At 41.0% G+C, this 16,406-nt stretch overlaps 1 protein-coding gene across 2 annotated transcripts in view; it reads right to left on the bottom strand.

The window, feature by feature from the left end:
* The window catches only part of sorl1 (sortilin-related receptor, L(DLR class) A repeats containing), a 52,162-nt gene that overhangs the window by 12,942 nt on the left and 22,814 nt on the right, over positions 1 to 16,406 (bottom strand). For both annotated transcript variants that reach the window (XM_086036333.1, XM_086036334.1), the window contains exons 11-32: positions 16,308 to 16,381; positions 15,854 to 15,942; positions 13,488 to 13,666; positions 12,536 to 12,722; positions 11,067 to 11,195; positions 10,836 to 10,921; positions 9,818 to 9,990; positions 8,474 to 8,605; positions 8,095 to 8,186; positions 7,610 to 7,856; positions 7,392 to 7,530; positions 6,990 to 7,163; positions 6,755 to 6,868; positions 6,467 to 6,589; positions 5,919 to 6,038; positions 5,599 to 5,724; positions 3,970 to 4,080; positions 3,718 to 3,849; positions 2,731 to 2,862; positions 2,432 to 2,566; positions 1,837 to 1,989; positions 1,310 to 1,471 (exon numbers count right to left, since the gene is read on the bottom strand). In XM_086036333.1, the coding sequence (XP_085892459.1) occupies positions 1,310 to 1,471; positions 1,837 to 1,989; positions 2,432 to 2,566; positions 2,731 to 2,862; positions 3,718 to 3,849; positions 3,970 to 4,080; positions 5,599 to 5,724; positions 5,919 to 6,038; positions 6,467 to 6,589; positions 6,755 to 6,868; positions 6,990 to 7,163; positions 7,392 to 7,530; positions 7,610 to 7,856; positions 8,095 to 8,186; positions 8,474 to 8,605; positions 9,818 to 9,990; positions 10,836 to 10,921; positions 11,067 to 11,195; positions 12,536 to 12,722; positions 13,488 to 13,666; positions 15,854 to 15,942; positions 16,308 to 16,381 (3,009 nt within the window). The remainder of the gene's footprint in view (positions 1 to 1,309; positions 1,472 to 1,836; positions 1,990 to 2,431; positions 2,567 to 2,730; positions 2,863 to 3,717; positions 3,850 to 3,969; positions 4,081 to 5,598; positions 5,725 to 5,918; positions 6,039 to 6,466; positions 6,590 to 6,754; positions 6,869 to 6,989; positions 7,164 to 7,391; positions 7,531 to 7,609; positions 7,857 to 8,094; positions 8,187 to 8,473; positions 8,606 to 9,817; positions 9,991 to 10,835; positions 10,922 to 11,066; positions 11,196 to 12,535; positions 12,723 to 13,487; positions 13,667 to 15,853; positions 15,943 to 16,307; positions 16,382 to 16,406) is intronic.

Below are 16,406 nucleotides of genomic sequence, written 5' to 3'. Positions count from 1 at the left end.
GGCAAAAAAATAAACGGAGCTCTAAAGCCCCAGTAGCCTCCCGCAGAAAATGCCTTGTGGCGTGGTTTTCAAGTTGACACCATTCTCTGCCCCCCCCCACTGGCCAAGATTTTTCATATATGTGATTCTATGGTGCAGATAATTAGTTTCGCCTCACTGCTGTTTCCATACGGTCACGTTGCACCAAGGCAATGTCACCTTACATTTAGATTGACCACCTATCTTGTGTTGATACTACTGAGGTGCATGCAGAATATAAAATAATCTCTCAACAGTGAAAAATATTTTATACTTGCAGTGAGCATTCATCAACCACACAAAAGCAAACAAGTGTGTGTGCGCATGTGTATGTGCGCGCACATAACATGTCATCTTGTGTCCACTCCTTATTGAGTCATTGTGTCACCCTGGACACTGAAAAAGTTCTGGCTCCACCCCTAGTGACTTCCCCCGCATAATTGTGAGATTTTTAAACTAAGATACAAAAACACTGTATTTACAATAAAGTTACATCCGCTTAAAACAGCATTTTACATTGCCGTGATTGCATGTACGTTTGTGCTTAGGTGCTGTATTTTTCAGGCTATAAGTCATACTTTTTTGGCCGGTCCATACTCTGGTGTGACTTGTATACATTCAACTTGAGCTCGGCCTCACACGCAAAATACTTGTTCCCGAATCGTATTGAGGGCAGCAAACGATTTCCGGTTGGATTTGAAACCTCCGCTTCAAACTGCGTAACGTTTTCCTTTTTAGTTTAAAATGGCTTACTTTAACGAGAATTCTGAGTTGCATTGTGGCCAAAGCTACCTACCTGCTTTTGGAGTGATAAATAGTAAATCCTTGTTGTGGCGGATGCCGCGAGCAAGCTGAGGAGACAGTCCCATTGCTTGTTACCGTGAGAGGCGACTGCAAACTAATGGCATACGTCACACATTAGTTGGCATGACTACTTCTTCTATTTCTTGTTTTTTGTGTTCCATTTCTTCTACTTTCTTTTGGTGGTTGGCAAATAATTTGGCGCATTACCGCCACCTTCTGAAATGGTGTGCGTGTGACAATATTCAATGATTTATTATGATGAATTATTATATAAGATTTATATTGATATCCTTTTAATTTCCCATTCCCTTTTTTATTTAAATATACTTAGGATTGATTCAGGCTTATGAATCATTTGAACCATTTGTTAGTTATGCTGCAATAGGCCTTGACTGTCAGGGAATTCCCCACGACTCAATTTATCCTATCCTTTCCTCTACAGTGCATGTGATGGCAGCATCGCTTTAAGCAGTACAAAGAGCCTTACGACAATTGGCCTCATCAGAAGCATCCTGACAGTGGATCTTGCCATCACAACGCTGCCATTCGGGGATGCAGTGATGTAGATTGCGACACTGAAACTGACCCTGACCGCAGCGACCGTGGGAAGAGGGGGCCTGGGTGGAAACTGGCAAGTGCGTCGCATTTCCTGAACATAGAAGAAGAAGAAAAGAAAAAACATTGTTGTATGTTAATGATTTACAGACACTGAATACACGTAACATGCAAAGGCAAACACATCATGGAACGACAGTTACGTATGTAGCTACGGTTCTATGAATCCCGAATGACCGCCATAGGCAATGCCTCATAACCACAGAATGCGCCATTGGCGCATACGCTGTTTGAGTGTGCAGGGGTCACAAAGACGTTGTTGGTATGCCTACTGGAATTTCCTATGCGCAGAGGGACAAGCCGTGCTGTTAGGCACCGCCTCTGGTGGTCAGCAGGGATAATCCAGAATCACAATTTCCTTTGAAAAGGGGCTACACAGATACAGTAACCAAGTTGTACCTGTGGGACATGCCAGCTCATCACTGCCATCAGGACAGTCAGCATAGCCGTCGCAAACCCAAGTGTTGATGATACAATCTCCAGTGCCACAGTGGAAGCGGTTGGGGGCGCAGGTCGACGGCACAGGTGCCACGGTGTGAGGAACTGCTCCACCTGGAGGGTGATTTGCTTTGTTTAATGACTCAATATTCATGTTTGATGAATTAATACACTGAGATGATTTACGGGACTGTTAAAATAGACAAAATAAACAACAAATGCTAACAAGTATAAATCTGCTAAATGTGTAAATTTTATACATGTCAGCCACAAACTTATTTGATGACAAGTTTAACTCTTATTCCACAAACGCAATATTTATCAGAATGCCTTGTTTCAACTAGTGGGCTTGCATAGAACATATTTTTGAAGTAATTTTAGCAAGCTATTATTTTTATTCAACTTTCATTAAATGTTTAATGTTTGTTTTTTTTTCTTCCTTTTGATGATTGAAAAGAAAAAATGAATAGAGTAGGTAAACATTTTTTAAAAACATTTTTAAAGGCCAAATCATCAAGTTTGGGTATTTCGGAATAAAAAAGAGTAGCAAGTGTACCTGTGCACTCAGATTCGTCAGACCAGTCTCCACAGTCGTTCTCATCATCACACTTCCACCAAGTTGGGATGCAGCGTCCACTTTTACACTCAAACTGGAAATACCTCGAGCAGCCAGGAACCTCAGTGGGGGCAGCTGCGACACACAAGCAAACAGAAAAAGTGAGCGTTGCGCTACTCACAACGAAACACTGAATAAGAGCACAATTCGGACTGGCATCTGTTAATAAATCACAATTATCTCTGTGTACTGTACTCCAGATTACAGTCAGAGGAGTACACCAGAAAAATCCTTCTCACCACAGTTGGCTTCATCAGAGTAGTCACCGCAGTCGTCCATGCCATCACATTTCCACTCCAGGCTCACACACATTCCGTTGGCACACTGGAAAGTGTATGCATCACACACTTTGCCGAACTCTGATGGAGTGGCTGACGAAACAAGCAAAAGGTGTGTCACTTGGTTTAATAGTTATGTACAACATACTGGATATGTACTTATACAGTATAGGCCATTGACAAATATACATAAGATGGACACAGAGCCACTGCACCACAGGAAGTGCAATAAGGAGAACATATTCAATTGGTCACCCCTTTGCAGCTACAGTCTTTGGTAAAGACTTTATACAAGAGTTTGGATTGTGTTCGGGTTTGTTGTCACTGATCCTGGACTCATAATCTCTGTCCTAATTCAAAGTAAATGAATTTGGTGGGGTTGAGGTCAGGACTCAGTGACCTGGGCCAAAATTATACAATTATTTCGATAAACAATTGTATTTGACTGACACATCAGATTTTTTTGCTCTTAAGTGGCGCATTTTGGATATGACTCATGGCAGTGAATACAGGAAAAAAAGGCATTGTATCAAATCAAAGTTAAGAAAATGTGATAACGTATCTGATCTGCCAATTCAAGTGCAGCGTAAACACAACAATCAGATATATACAGTAACATCAATGCGAACTTAACACAACACAGTTATTTAACCAAGCTAAACAATTGCCGGCATTGTCTGCAGATGCAGATTGGGACTCGGCGATACAGGGAATCGGAACATAAATGAACATGTAAATGACATGTATAAAAACTAACAAAACAGTCGGTATGTCAGAATTGGGCACTTTTATTAGGCCTACACTATAAATCCAGTCTTATTTTAGCGGCATAGTCTTCTCACAGCTTTAACCAATTGCATTTAAACACATAACGAGCAATCTATTCCTTTTTATATCTCTTTATAAAGTGTTAAGACAAAGAAAAGAGGCAGATGTGGGATTCCTTACCACATTTGGCATAATCTGCATCCTCATCAGACCCATCTTCACAGTGTTTGACACCATCACATACCAGGGACTGAAAGAGACACTGGGCTCGGTTCTTGCATACAAACTCCATGTAGCGAGTGCACAAGGGGTCTGTGGGTGAAAATTCCGAGTAACATTTTTTTTAAAAAGTACAATGTGCTCAACAAACTTGCATGAGTATCACTGTCACAATATGTAATAATTTAAGTGAGGCATGGTAACCATGCTCACCACAGTAGTCCTCATCAGCGCCATCTGGACACTCCTTAATGCCATTACAGTGGGAAGTGACTGGTAAGCAGGTGTCATTGGAGCAGAGGAAGCCATTGCATCTGGTTCCCTCTGGAAAATAATACAACAATATACAGTAAATATTGGTGAAAAGGATATGCTTCTTCATGATTGTGTTGATGACGCACAAATACAGGCAAGTAAGCTTCATTATCGTCTTGCAACTCGTTCAGAGTGCACCACGGCCTTGTATCCAAAGTCACCCTCTGTGCCTCTCAAGAGAATAGAGGCCTGAATTACTTAGAGGGGAAGTTAACCCCCCAAAATCTCTACAATAATATGCTCTAAGCGCATCCACTACAACACGGCATTCTGATGACTATTGCATTCGTGGAGTATGAGTTATGCAGCATTTTAGCCATCACACAGGGCGGCCATTTTGCCACTTTCTGTCAACTGAAAATGACATCACAGTTGCTGAGGCCTCAGGTAACGATCAATCACGGCTCACCTGTTTCCTAAAGTTGAGCCATGATCGTCTGTTACCTGAGCAACTGTGATGTCATATTTAGTCGACAGCAAGTGACAAAATGGCCGCCCCTTGAGATGGACAAAAACGTGTGGATTTTACTACTTAATTTATATTCCACAAACACAATATCAATCAGAATGCCATGTTTAGGCTAGTGGGGCTGCATAGAACATATTCTTGTAAAGAATTGTTTTTGGTTGACGGAAGCTGATCTACTGACCGGGCGCAACCATCCATCCATCCATTATCTGTACCGCTTCTCCTCACAAGGGTCGCGGAGCGTGCTGGAGCCTATCCCAGCTGTCTTTGGGCAGTAGGCGGGGGACACCCTGAACTGGTTGCCAGCCAATCGCAGGGCACACAGAGACAAACATCCGCACTCACAATCACACCTAGGGGCAATTTAGAGTATCCAATCAACTTACCATGCATGTTTTTGGAATGTGGGAGGAAACCGGAGTGCCCGGAGAAAACCCACGCAGGCACGGGGAGAACATGCAAACTCCACACAGGGAGGCCGGGGCCGGGATCGAACCCACGACCTCTGAACTGTGAGGCGGACGTGCTAACCAGTCGACCACCGTGCCGCCCGGGCGCAACCAGATGAGCTAAACTGCCACACAGTTTATTTTGCACATTGAAGGAGGACTGTAAGCAAATTGTTTAATTTAGCATGCGCAATATGTAAATAAATTATTTTAGCATGTGCAATGTGATTGATCAAACCTGAGATGAAATGAGCTAATGATTTTGCGGCTTTAAATAGCATGTGTGAAATGCAGGCGCAAACCAGCACACAAAGGAGTGCCAGCGTAAAACAGGCAAACTGAGAGGCAGCAAGGGACAACTTTTCCACTTGTGTAAACATTTTTGAAATGTTGACGGAAATTATTGTGGCATATCATCTATTCAGCAAACAAAATGTGAAGCTTCTGAATGATCTAAGGTAGGCCTTCCCAAGTCCGGTCCTCTGGAGCTACGATCCAGCCTGTTTGAAATCACCTCTAATTAACTGATATCAGGCAACATAAAGACAGGAGGTGAAATGTAGTGTTGTGTAACGTACAGAACATGTGTTAGAAAGTGTTTCATGTTACCACAATAATGAGGGTCTTCATCTGAGCTGTCCTGGCAGTCATTGTCACCATCGCACGTCCAACGCTGTGGTATACAGTGACCCGTGTGACACTGGAAACTACTGGATTCACATGTATGTTGAGCAGCTACAAATAAACAAAGATTTGAGATAATGATAGCAGTGAAAAAAGCTTTGTGGATATACGCATATGATATTTACTAGCGTCACAAATAAACTGGTAAAGATTTTGCGTGAGACAATACAACATAAGTACTGTGAATGTTCACAAGTGAGGCTTTTATCAGTTAGATGTTATCATTGAATTCTTCCAAAAATTACCTGTGCAGTTAGCCTCGTCTGACCAGTCTCTGCAGTCATTGTCTCCATCACAACGCCAGGCATCACGGATGCAAACACCCCGTGCACATGTGAACTCCCCAGCACCACACACGTGAGAATCTATGAGTCACACAACAACCAACTATAAATGAATAATCTCACTAAATCTTGTTGCTGCTTTAGGTAAAAGCATATTTTTTGAGAATTAAATGATGGAATTGATAATAGATAATAGGTGAAAATCCTATACTCTTGCTGAGTCTTAAAAACTGGACGGAATTTACCATACATTACCGGTATTTCTTGCAATGGGCTGTATATGGATTGATAGGAAAGTTAGGCACTAGGCAGATTATGACATTGGGGGTTGGGTTTTTAGGAAAGCAGAAACGTTCTGGTTCAAAATTCGGCTGTGGCCTTTCTGTGTAGCGTTTGCATGTTGTTGCATTAGCTCCACTGTGACTTTCAATACATCTCTCCAAACACTAGCTGGTGTTCTATGAAATACTCAAATCCATGCAGATGTAAACAAGTGCATGAAGACTTACCACAGTGCTCTTCATCACTGTTGTCTCCACAGTCATCTTCATGGTCACATTGGAAAGCCAAAGGAATGCAAGAACCGGAGAAGACGCAGCGGAATTGGTTGTTCGGGTCACAGGTTGTAGTTGCTGAAGATACCAAACGAGAACAATTTGAGGGATGCTCAGTTTTTACTGGAAAATAACACTCAATGGACATGAGAGAAAGAGGTGACAGATGTTAGAATAACAAGGAACACAAATTGTGACTGCCTTGATCAAGGGCCCATTGCGTAGTGTGAATGGTGCACTTACGACACTCCTGTTCATCACTCATGTCCCCGCAGTCGTTGTCACTGTCACACTTCCAGATATTACTGATACAACGGCCATTTGAGCAGCGGTACTGGTTGGCAGAACAGCTTAGTTCTGACAATGACAGGCACAGCCACAGGTAAGCAATAATTAGCCAAGTAGGCAAGTTATTTCTTATAGAGACATAATCAGACCAATTGCGGCACAGGGTGGTTTTATAATAACACAGTCTCACCAGTCTTAACACAGGTGTTGTTTTGGAGCTGGTATCCTGTAGGGCATTGGCATTGCAGCTGTCCATCAGGCAAGGTGGTAGTTGGGGTGCCTTCTGGGCAAATGCAGGTGTGTCTAGAGCCAGGCTGAGGCAGGCACAGCAACCTGCATGGCAGGTCGGCACAGGCGTTGTGACCTGGTAGATAAGTCAAAACATATCGTGCTTTGTGAAGTGCACAGTATTTTAGGTGGTTACCGCAATCAGCAGATTCTACAGGATACACTATTATGTTTGACTTGCTAAGCTTCTTGTCTGAGACTATGGGAATTATTTACATCAATACATGAATTCAGTAAACATGCAACTGCCTAATGTATTAGTCCATTCATCCAGTCATATGTCTTTCTCAGATATGTTTCTCACCTCGATTTTTGCCTTTATAAAAAATCTTAAGGTCCATGACACCAGTCAGTCTGCCAACAATTGGCTCATTACTCTGAGTACCGGTTTTCGGAGCTTTGAAGATCCCCATTTTGGACCAGTCGTCCCAATACAAGTCATTCTGAAAGCAAGTTTGTGAAAATATTTTCAAATTCATATACCTCATTAAAATTATTTCAACTAAAATGATAAGCACTCACCTTGAAGGCAGCGATGGCATATGGGTGCGGCAACCCCTCAAACAGAATGCGTCGTTGGCCTCCATTGAAGTCAGCCCTCTCGATGCGGTCGCTGAAAGCCTCAGTCCAGTACAGCCAGTGATCATCAGCTGTAATTCCATTGGGCCAGCGTACACCCTCTGATGCAATTGAAGACACATTGGTTCCATCCATGGCACTTCGATAAATACCTGCTGCTCTATCTCCCCAGTCAGTCCAGAACATCAGACTGTGGAATGAGATGTTTTTATTTATTAATTAAACATAAGTAAAATCATCTGGATGAATTAATTATGATGTGTAATTAATTGATGCAATGAATTTATTTTAATTCTTAAAGTTTACTGAGAAGAGCCCCACATTGTCTGTATGTAGGTATCTGTATTTATGGTGGAAAGCGGCGTCTTATTCGTGAGTGTGAGTGTTTGTGTGCGTGCGTGCGTGTATGGGTAATATAAGGAATTTACCCCTCTACAGGCAGGAGAACAAGCGCTCGTGGATGTTCCAGGATAGAGGAGTTAAGGAGGGTGTGACGCAAATCCCCATCAGGATTGGAAACCTTAAACAAACATAAACCAGCAATTACCTTTTTTTACGTCACAACTAAGTGAAAATGCGAAATGACCTTTTAACTTACAAGATATGTAAAGAGAACACGCGACTTATGTATATTATAACTCGTGCTCGCAAGATACGTTCATGTCGCCTCCTGGGTTCATTCGCTAACAGGCTGGGCAACCGTACATGTAGTTTTTGAACAGTGACATGACATTACTCTTACAAACTAATTTTCAAATATACATTATGTAACTTTATAATGTATCAAGTTATATACATATTGTGTACCTCAATTTTCTGTGCACCAGCATCAACCCAGTAAAGCAATCTGCTGATGGGGTCAAAAGCCAAGGCCTCCACGTTCTGCAGGTCTTTCCTTACTATGATCTCCTGACCTGTGCTGCCATTTAGACAGAGACGCTGCAATAGAAGATACAGTTGGTTAACCTCAAACATCAGAAGAATTTTTGAAGCTATCGTAAAATAAAACAACATGAGAAAACACAACAAGAATGTGTCATATGACTCTGAAGACATATCAAAGCCTGGCTTTTTGTGAGTCGCTGTACTCACAATGGCAAACCATTCACTTGTGTTTTAAACACAGTTAACTGTCCACTTGACAAGGTAATTCATAGTCCCCACCGGTGATATGGGCTACAGAAACAAACAAACAAAAAATCTCAGGACAGGTAAGTAATTTTTGGACGGTCCTTAACACAGACAGTAAGAGAAATAGAGCATCTAGCTATGTTACTGCATATAAGTTTATAGTGACAACAAATTCAGTCGCAATCTTTTGTCCAGACATTTTCTGAAATTGTCCTACACATTCTCCCCGTGATGTAGTCCCAAATGTAGTTATGATGCGGACTACGAGCGCGTAAAATGAATGTTAAGCGAATATCGTGTTTGCTCAACTCCGCAAGGGTATTCTGAATGTGTGTCTTTACTTAGCTTTTCTTTAGCATGCTTGTGGAATTGTGTTCGCGGTGGAACAGAATTGCTCTTCACGGTGACGATTTTGCAACATCTAACCATGTTATTCCGACCGACGTCAGTCTCGTCAACCTCAAATCATTTCCAGGCTAGGGACGTGGACGGTGGACTTGCGCCTCGCTATTAAATTACCCGCTGAGACGGGACACTCCTCCACATTTGAAAGACGTTCGCTCGGCTGCTATCACGGAGTCACGAGACTGAATCCTGCCCGCTGATTCACAAAATCAAGGTGAATCTTCCTCCTCCAGTGCCATTTTTGCACACTGATTCGCCGAATGAGGATTTCATCACTTCCTCCTACTTTGCGGCCATCAATGGCCTTGTTCGTCTTTCCTTTTCGAGGCAGTATCCAATGTAAAATTGCATATCTTGAAAGCAACGTTGACGATAATATCGATGCCGATATATATCGCCCACCCCTAGTCCCCGCCATGATCACTCATTTGACTGCAGCACATCAGGGATTTTGAATCAAGTAGAATAGATAGAGAGAATATAGCAAACGTAAAGTCCCTAAAAGTTTGAAGAAGATTGAGAATTGTGACATCCACAACTCCTGTAAGACCTAAATCTATATGGTCCTTGTAGTTACTGTTAGTTAACTGTGTCAGAGAGGAACAACTCTCAAACCTGTATGGTATCCAGCAAGATGTCAGCCCAGTAGAGGCAGTTCTTGTCATAGTCAAAGTCCAGAGCCACGGCCTCCTTTAGACCCACCAGAGGGAGGACCTGATCATTACCAGTGGCCAGGTCATAGCGATGGATAGAGTTCCTCACAGCATACAAGATGAACTCGTTGCTCTCTGTAAGAACAAAAAATACATGGCCGGATGGTAAGTAAAAGGTGGACAAAGGAAATGGATCACTGCCGAATAAGCCAACACATTTTGAATGACTGACTTTAACGGCATGCAAAGTCAATCTGGACTCATTAATTTAAGAGCACATGGAAGGGTTTAAGATTTATTTCTTGCCATTTTTTGGGCCTCGCTAATGAGATAAAAGACAAATCAGATATCACAGCAGACATCTAAATAAAGGAGACTTAGAAGGACATCTAATGGTCATCCTATCTTGTGGTGCTGTAATCCATCACTCCATCCATCCATCCATCCATCCATCTTCTATAGCGCTTGTCCTCATTAGGGTTGTGAATGAGTTAGAGCAGTGGTCACCAACCTTTTTGAAAGCAAGAGCTACTTCTTGGGTACTGATTAATGTGAATGGATACCAGTCTGATACACACTTCTACAATAATACATTTTCTCAAACAATAATTTAATAATATTCATTTTGTTATTGATAAATTAATTTACGAGAAGATGATCATGCTAATGATTTCTCACAATACTTGGGTTTATCAATATAACGTCTCCACCAGTGTTCACATTTTCAAATGATCACTTATACAACATTCCTAGAAAATAATTTCCCATCACTGGTTAGCTATTTTTAGAACAGGCCTGCGGCCTATTTATGTTGTCCTTAGGGGCTACCTGATGCCCATTTGCACTTCATTGGTGACAACCCAGCTAGAGCCTATCCTTGCTGACTTTGGACAAGAAGCACTGTATGCCCTTGTTTGGTCACCAACCAGTTGCAGGGCAATGTAATTAATGATGACAAGTAAAATGGAAGATGCAGTTACCTCCAACAGGACAAGGTAACATTTCTCCATCCAGTCTGGCCTCCACATCCCCTCCACTGCAACTGTCCCCTGGTACCTTCCTATATCTGTGGCAGGACAGAGATCGGCTAAGAACTTTAAATTAGGAAAATGGATGTGAATGTGAAATAATCACTAATGCTTCAAATGCAGGCGAAATGCCAATAATTCAACACACATCTTCCATTGTAAAGTTAAATAATACCAACTCACCCTTTGCTGTGGCGGTAAGTGGTGCCAACAGGACATGGTACCGGAGGGGCATGGAGGTCACCTGAAAACTCAGGGTCGGGTACACACACTTGCAGGGACAAATCTTCGCTCAGCTTGAATCCGTAGTCACTGCAAGGAGGAAGAAAAGGCGAAATAAAATTGCTTGTCACCTGCCCTCTTTTTAACATGCAATTTGAAATTAGTATAGTCGTGATGAAGCTCCAGGAGTGATAAACCAGCTCACCAAGAACAGTCATTTAATTAGATCTTGGCCATGCCAGCAAGTCTCGGGTTCACCTAACAATAACTTTCTTTCAGGCATTTGCCTTCTATGAAAGTCTAAAATGGGTGGACACTGTTCTTGGTCCCCGTTGCAATATACCCAAATAATGTTTGGAATTCTAATGAAGACAAATAATAATAATAATAATAAAGGAAATTGGTCCCAACAGCTTTGTACCCAGTGAAGACATACACTCATTCAACTGTGGCAAGTTTCAGTACCAGGTGTACTGTGGAGCCAGAACGTTCTCAGTGGGATGGCCAGCGTGACATGACTACTCACTAAGGGGTGGCCATAACATGACACGTGCACACACACACACACACACACACACACACACACACACACACACACACACACACCAACGCACCCCCCCACACACACACCCCCACACACACACACTTGTAACCTCACAACTTTTGAGTTGTGAAGTTTACCTTGCCTACACAGTGAACATAGCTGAGAAGTCATTGTTTATCATATCATCCACAGTCAGTGTTTCATGAAGTGCACACGTATACCAGCCTTGCCCAATACACTCAAAAGAGAAACAGGAAAAAAAAGAACGTTTTTCTGAGCATAAGTGACGAGAAAAAGCTTCTCTTGGTCTACTTCTATCTTATGCACTGGCTCGCTAGCTCAATCAGTGATCAATTATCACAGATGATTGGGTGTGGGCTGTGAGATGGTCAAGTCAGTCTCGCTGTGCCGAAGCTTCGACAGTACGTCAAAATGTCTTTACGCGAAACTGGTGCAAAAAAGATTGGGCAGCGGGCTGCTTTTGTTTTGTTTTTTTAATCGTGTGAGGATGCTTCCACTTAAATCTACCCCTCTTCTTGGTGATCTTGGCATCTTACAGATGCAAATTAGCCACTGGCTATAATCTGTCATATTCACGGGAAACTGTTTAATTAATATGGACTGTCCCTGTATACCTTTTGAAAAAATAAAATACAAATACAAAATGAAAAGGAAAAAAATGCAATAGACTTTTTCAGGTTTTTCAATTTGTATTCATAGACTGAAGGCACCGTCTAGTCAAAGTATGCTATTATAAATAATTCTGAATTGAGAATTTGCTTTTTATTCTCCAAAAAGAATGAATTTATCTAGTGAAACACGTTTGCTATTGCTGTATGTTGGTGTAGAAATGTCATGAGCGTGGTGTGCATGCATGGGCTCTCACCATTCATAGTCCTCGCGAGAGCAGGAGCAGTTAGACATGGTGACAGGACGATCAAAGTCCTCACCGTTGAAACACGTAGCATGAGGTGTTCGTCTTTTAAACGTTATCTCCCTACCCAAAAGACACTCATTGCCATGTTCATCTGAAGGAGACCAATGCTTGTAGTCAGCCTCAGAACATGGAACACCTGGGCAAAAGAAAATGGTGGTGGTCCATTTGTCAAACATTCTTGTTACAATCACAAGCAGTGCATCTGGAACTTTGCAAAAAACTAAATTCCAACAAAGATTAAAGATATCAAATCAAGACAAAATGTATTTATTCTGTCTGTGCATAAAATAATGCTTGATGCTCTTATAAAAAAAAAAAAAACAGTAAAAAGAAATTTCTTGGCAGATTCCTAAAGTTTATTTATTCTAATAAAATCTTTTTCAAAACTGTGGAGGAAAATATGTAACATTGACATTATGGTTTGTTATAAGTATAGTACAATATTGAGGGGAATTTTTTTTTAATCATATACATTTTGGAATAAGGTCGGGAAATAACAAAATGGGAAAAAACTAAAGCACTGCACTTCTAATATTTTGATGCGCTTATTTAGCTACATAAGAGGGACAAAATATCTAGAACACTTAAGTGTGATGCAATGTCGAATTCAACTTAACTCTGATGTGTGCTTCACACTAACTTTCAATAATAACTTTTATTTCCCCCGGGATAAACAAATACTATACTAGTCTAGTGTTATAGTAGTTAATGATTCAGATCCTTTAAATATCGGTAAAGATTGGGAAATTCAACTATTAGTAAGTCACCGATAAGATAAAAATAGTATATCGCAATGATTACTGTAGTCAACTCAATTCAGAAAAGAAAGCACATAATATGTAATCCCACTGAGAAGCAAATGTGAGAAAGAAATATGTGAACTCTTCAGACTCCAACCTACCCAAAACATCAGAGGCGTTGACCTGCAGAATGAGCCAACTATGTCTCTGCTGAGCGTAGGATCCAAAGATAGTGAAGATGGTGCTTTTCTCCCCAGGCTCCGTCAGTAACTGGTAAACATACACCTCTCTGTCAGAGAACTGAAATTCGGTCCATGTCTCGCCCTCATTGGTGCTGAACCTGCAGGGACAATTTACATTGTGTTTCTGTGGTATCAGTTTAGTAACAGAAATTCCTTTTATCCTCCTCTTGGCATTTGACTCAGCAGTAGCCAACTGAAATACACCCCGCTACTGGAATATAAAGTGCATCCGGAAAGTATTTACATTGCTTCACTTTTCCCGCATATTTTATGTTACGGAATCATTTCAAAATAGAAAAAAAATTCTACAGACAACATCCCCAACACCTGAAGAGGTCTCAGACCATGAGAAAGAAAATTCTTTGGTCTGATGAGACAAAGATTGAACTCTTTGGCGTGAATGCCAAGAATAATTTTTGGAGCAACCCAGGCATCGCTCATCACTTGATCATCCCTACAATGAAGCATACTGGACAAGTCTGTGAATGTCCTTAAGTGGCCAAGCCAGAGCCCAGACTTGGGTTCAATCGACCATCTCTGGAGGGACCTGCGAAAGGTTGTGCACCAAAACTTCCCCATCCTAACTAGTGGAGCTTAAAAAGTGCTGCAAAAAGGAATGGGCGAAACTGCCCAAAGATATGTGTCCCAAGATTGCGGCATCATATTCAAAAAGACTTGAGGCTGTAATTACTGCCAAAGGTGCGTCAACAACGTGTTGAGCAAAGGCTGTAAATAAGTAGATTTGATGTCTTATTTTTTTATGTTTAATTAATTAGCAAAAGAAAAAAAAAATTTTTCCCGTGGTCGTTATGGGTTGATGTGGTTAGAATTTTGTGGAGTTTTTTTGGGAGTGATGAGGCTTTAATATAAAATGTGGAACTGGTGAAACCCTGTTACTACCTTCTGGATGCACTATAGACCATCTTCCTTTTGACATCATCAAAGGCTGTGTACGCATCATTGGCTCAAAACAACGGGAGACATACACGTGTGTGACTGTGAAGTTTTTTGTTTTATCGTGGAGTTTGAATAGTTACATTATCAACATGCCTTGTTGTGTGTACGGGTGTACAAATCAGAGTAGAAAGGAGTTGCTGTTTTTCTCAATTCCAAGAAGAAACAACGCATTTTAGAAACACCAGAAGAGCCTGTGGCTGCAAGCTATCAAACGAGGACACAATCAAGATTGCTCGCATTTGCTCATTTCATATCTGGTAAAATATCATGGCCATTTGGTTTAACTTAACCTCTATGTCTTGAGTAAGTGGTCAGAAATTGTGGAATAATGGCAAAGTGTTTGCTACTAGTGCAAGATAGTAACTGGTAGCTAGGTCATTCAAGGATGTACTTCAGTGCACACTAGCTCCAGGAAACTTAAGCTCTTTATTCGAATCATTAGCATTACTGTTTGTGATATTTACTTTAGCCGTTTTTCCCTGGGTGTGCTAGAACACCTCAGCAACTTGTAAGTAGCTCTACAAAGCGGGCCAACGAGATTGTCGCTGAATTTGACACAATTCTCAGCTCCCTTCTATATAGTATAATAAGCAACTAAAACAAACTAGTAGACTAGCTGGCTATGTCGGTCACCCTGCCATGAAAGTAGAGGTAGCTGTGAAGATATAGTTGACAATGGCCCAAGCAGGGCTCACAGTTTTCTCTCTAGTGTAAACACTAGATTTCTCCACAGAATAAGGATGAACATCGGGCCACTTTGTAACATCTTCCTCCCACTCTATAATCCTATAAGGATTGAAAAAGTTGCTTTCCATCTGGCAATGTTAGTTTTTTTAAGTGATTTTCGCGATCCTTTACAGTAAATCGTCTTGTGTACATAGCTTGTGTACATCAATGAAGCCTGCCGTTCTTTCTGCGCCAACAATGAGCGCATATCCTGATTACATCATGTTTGTCTACAAAATTAAAATAGGTCTGTAGAAGTTAAAGAGAAGAGTGCATTAAGATTAAACCAGGTTACGGAGTAATCAGGTAAAAATAATTTGGTAAATAAAGGGATTTGTGGTTTATCCATCACTAACACCATTCCTGGCACTTTATTGTTTTCCTTAGGCACAGATATATTGTATTAAACCATATAGTATTTATTAGCTCTGGAAACCTAATGATCCCGTTAACTAATGATCTGAAACCCCAGAGAGGTTGATTCGTGGTTGCTTGTTTTCTGAATGGCTTTAATTAAAAGTACTTCCTTTTTATTGTGCAACAGAATGGATGATAGATTTTGCCTGTAGCCCCATCCTAATGCACACACAATTTGGACTTACTTGAGATGAGTACAGGAGCCTCTTTGTGGGATAGCCATCAAGATACCGCCGTGGTCTCCCCATGTGTAGAAATGAGGACCTGCTAATGCCTAAAAATAAGACAATAAATAAATACAATAAAGCAGCAAACCTTTTTTTTTTTGCTTTGAACCTCCATCTACTGTTGTGAAATATCATTAATTACTTTTAAGACAAATTAAGTTAGTTCCATATTTTACACGGGACTGCAATTCAATGCTTAAACATGTCAATAAAAATATGCCTCATTGCCTGTTGGTTTAAATTATTTTCTGAAATGTGAAACCCATTTATTAGTAGTCTTCACCAGAAAGGAAGTGCATGCATGCACGTTAAACTTTCCTGGGGAAAAAAGCTGCTTAATATTCAGTTCAAGATCCTTTTTTTATTTTTTCATTTTTTTTTTTTTTTTAGTATTTGACAGATTTGAACAAACCTCCCTCCATCGGGCTCCAGCGCTGCTTGACACATACACATTGGGTTTGTTAGACAAGTTGCTGCCAAAAGATCCTGCAATAAAAGCAGAAAAAAGATT

Source organism: Filicampus tigris, chromosome 7 (assembly GCF_054856515.1).
Source record: "Filicampus tigris isolate MCC_2025a chromosome 7, RoL_Ftig_1.0, whole genome shotgun sequence".
Lineage (NCBI taxonomy): Eukaryota > Metazoa > Chordata > Actinopteri > Syngnathiformes > Syngnathidae > Filicampus > Filicampus tigris.
Note: the sequence above shows the minus strand (reverse complement) of the source record. Positions and strands in the feature narration are given on the sequence as shown.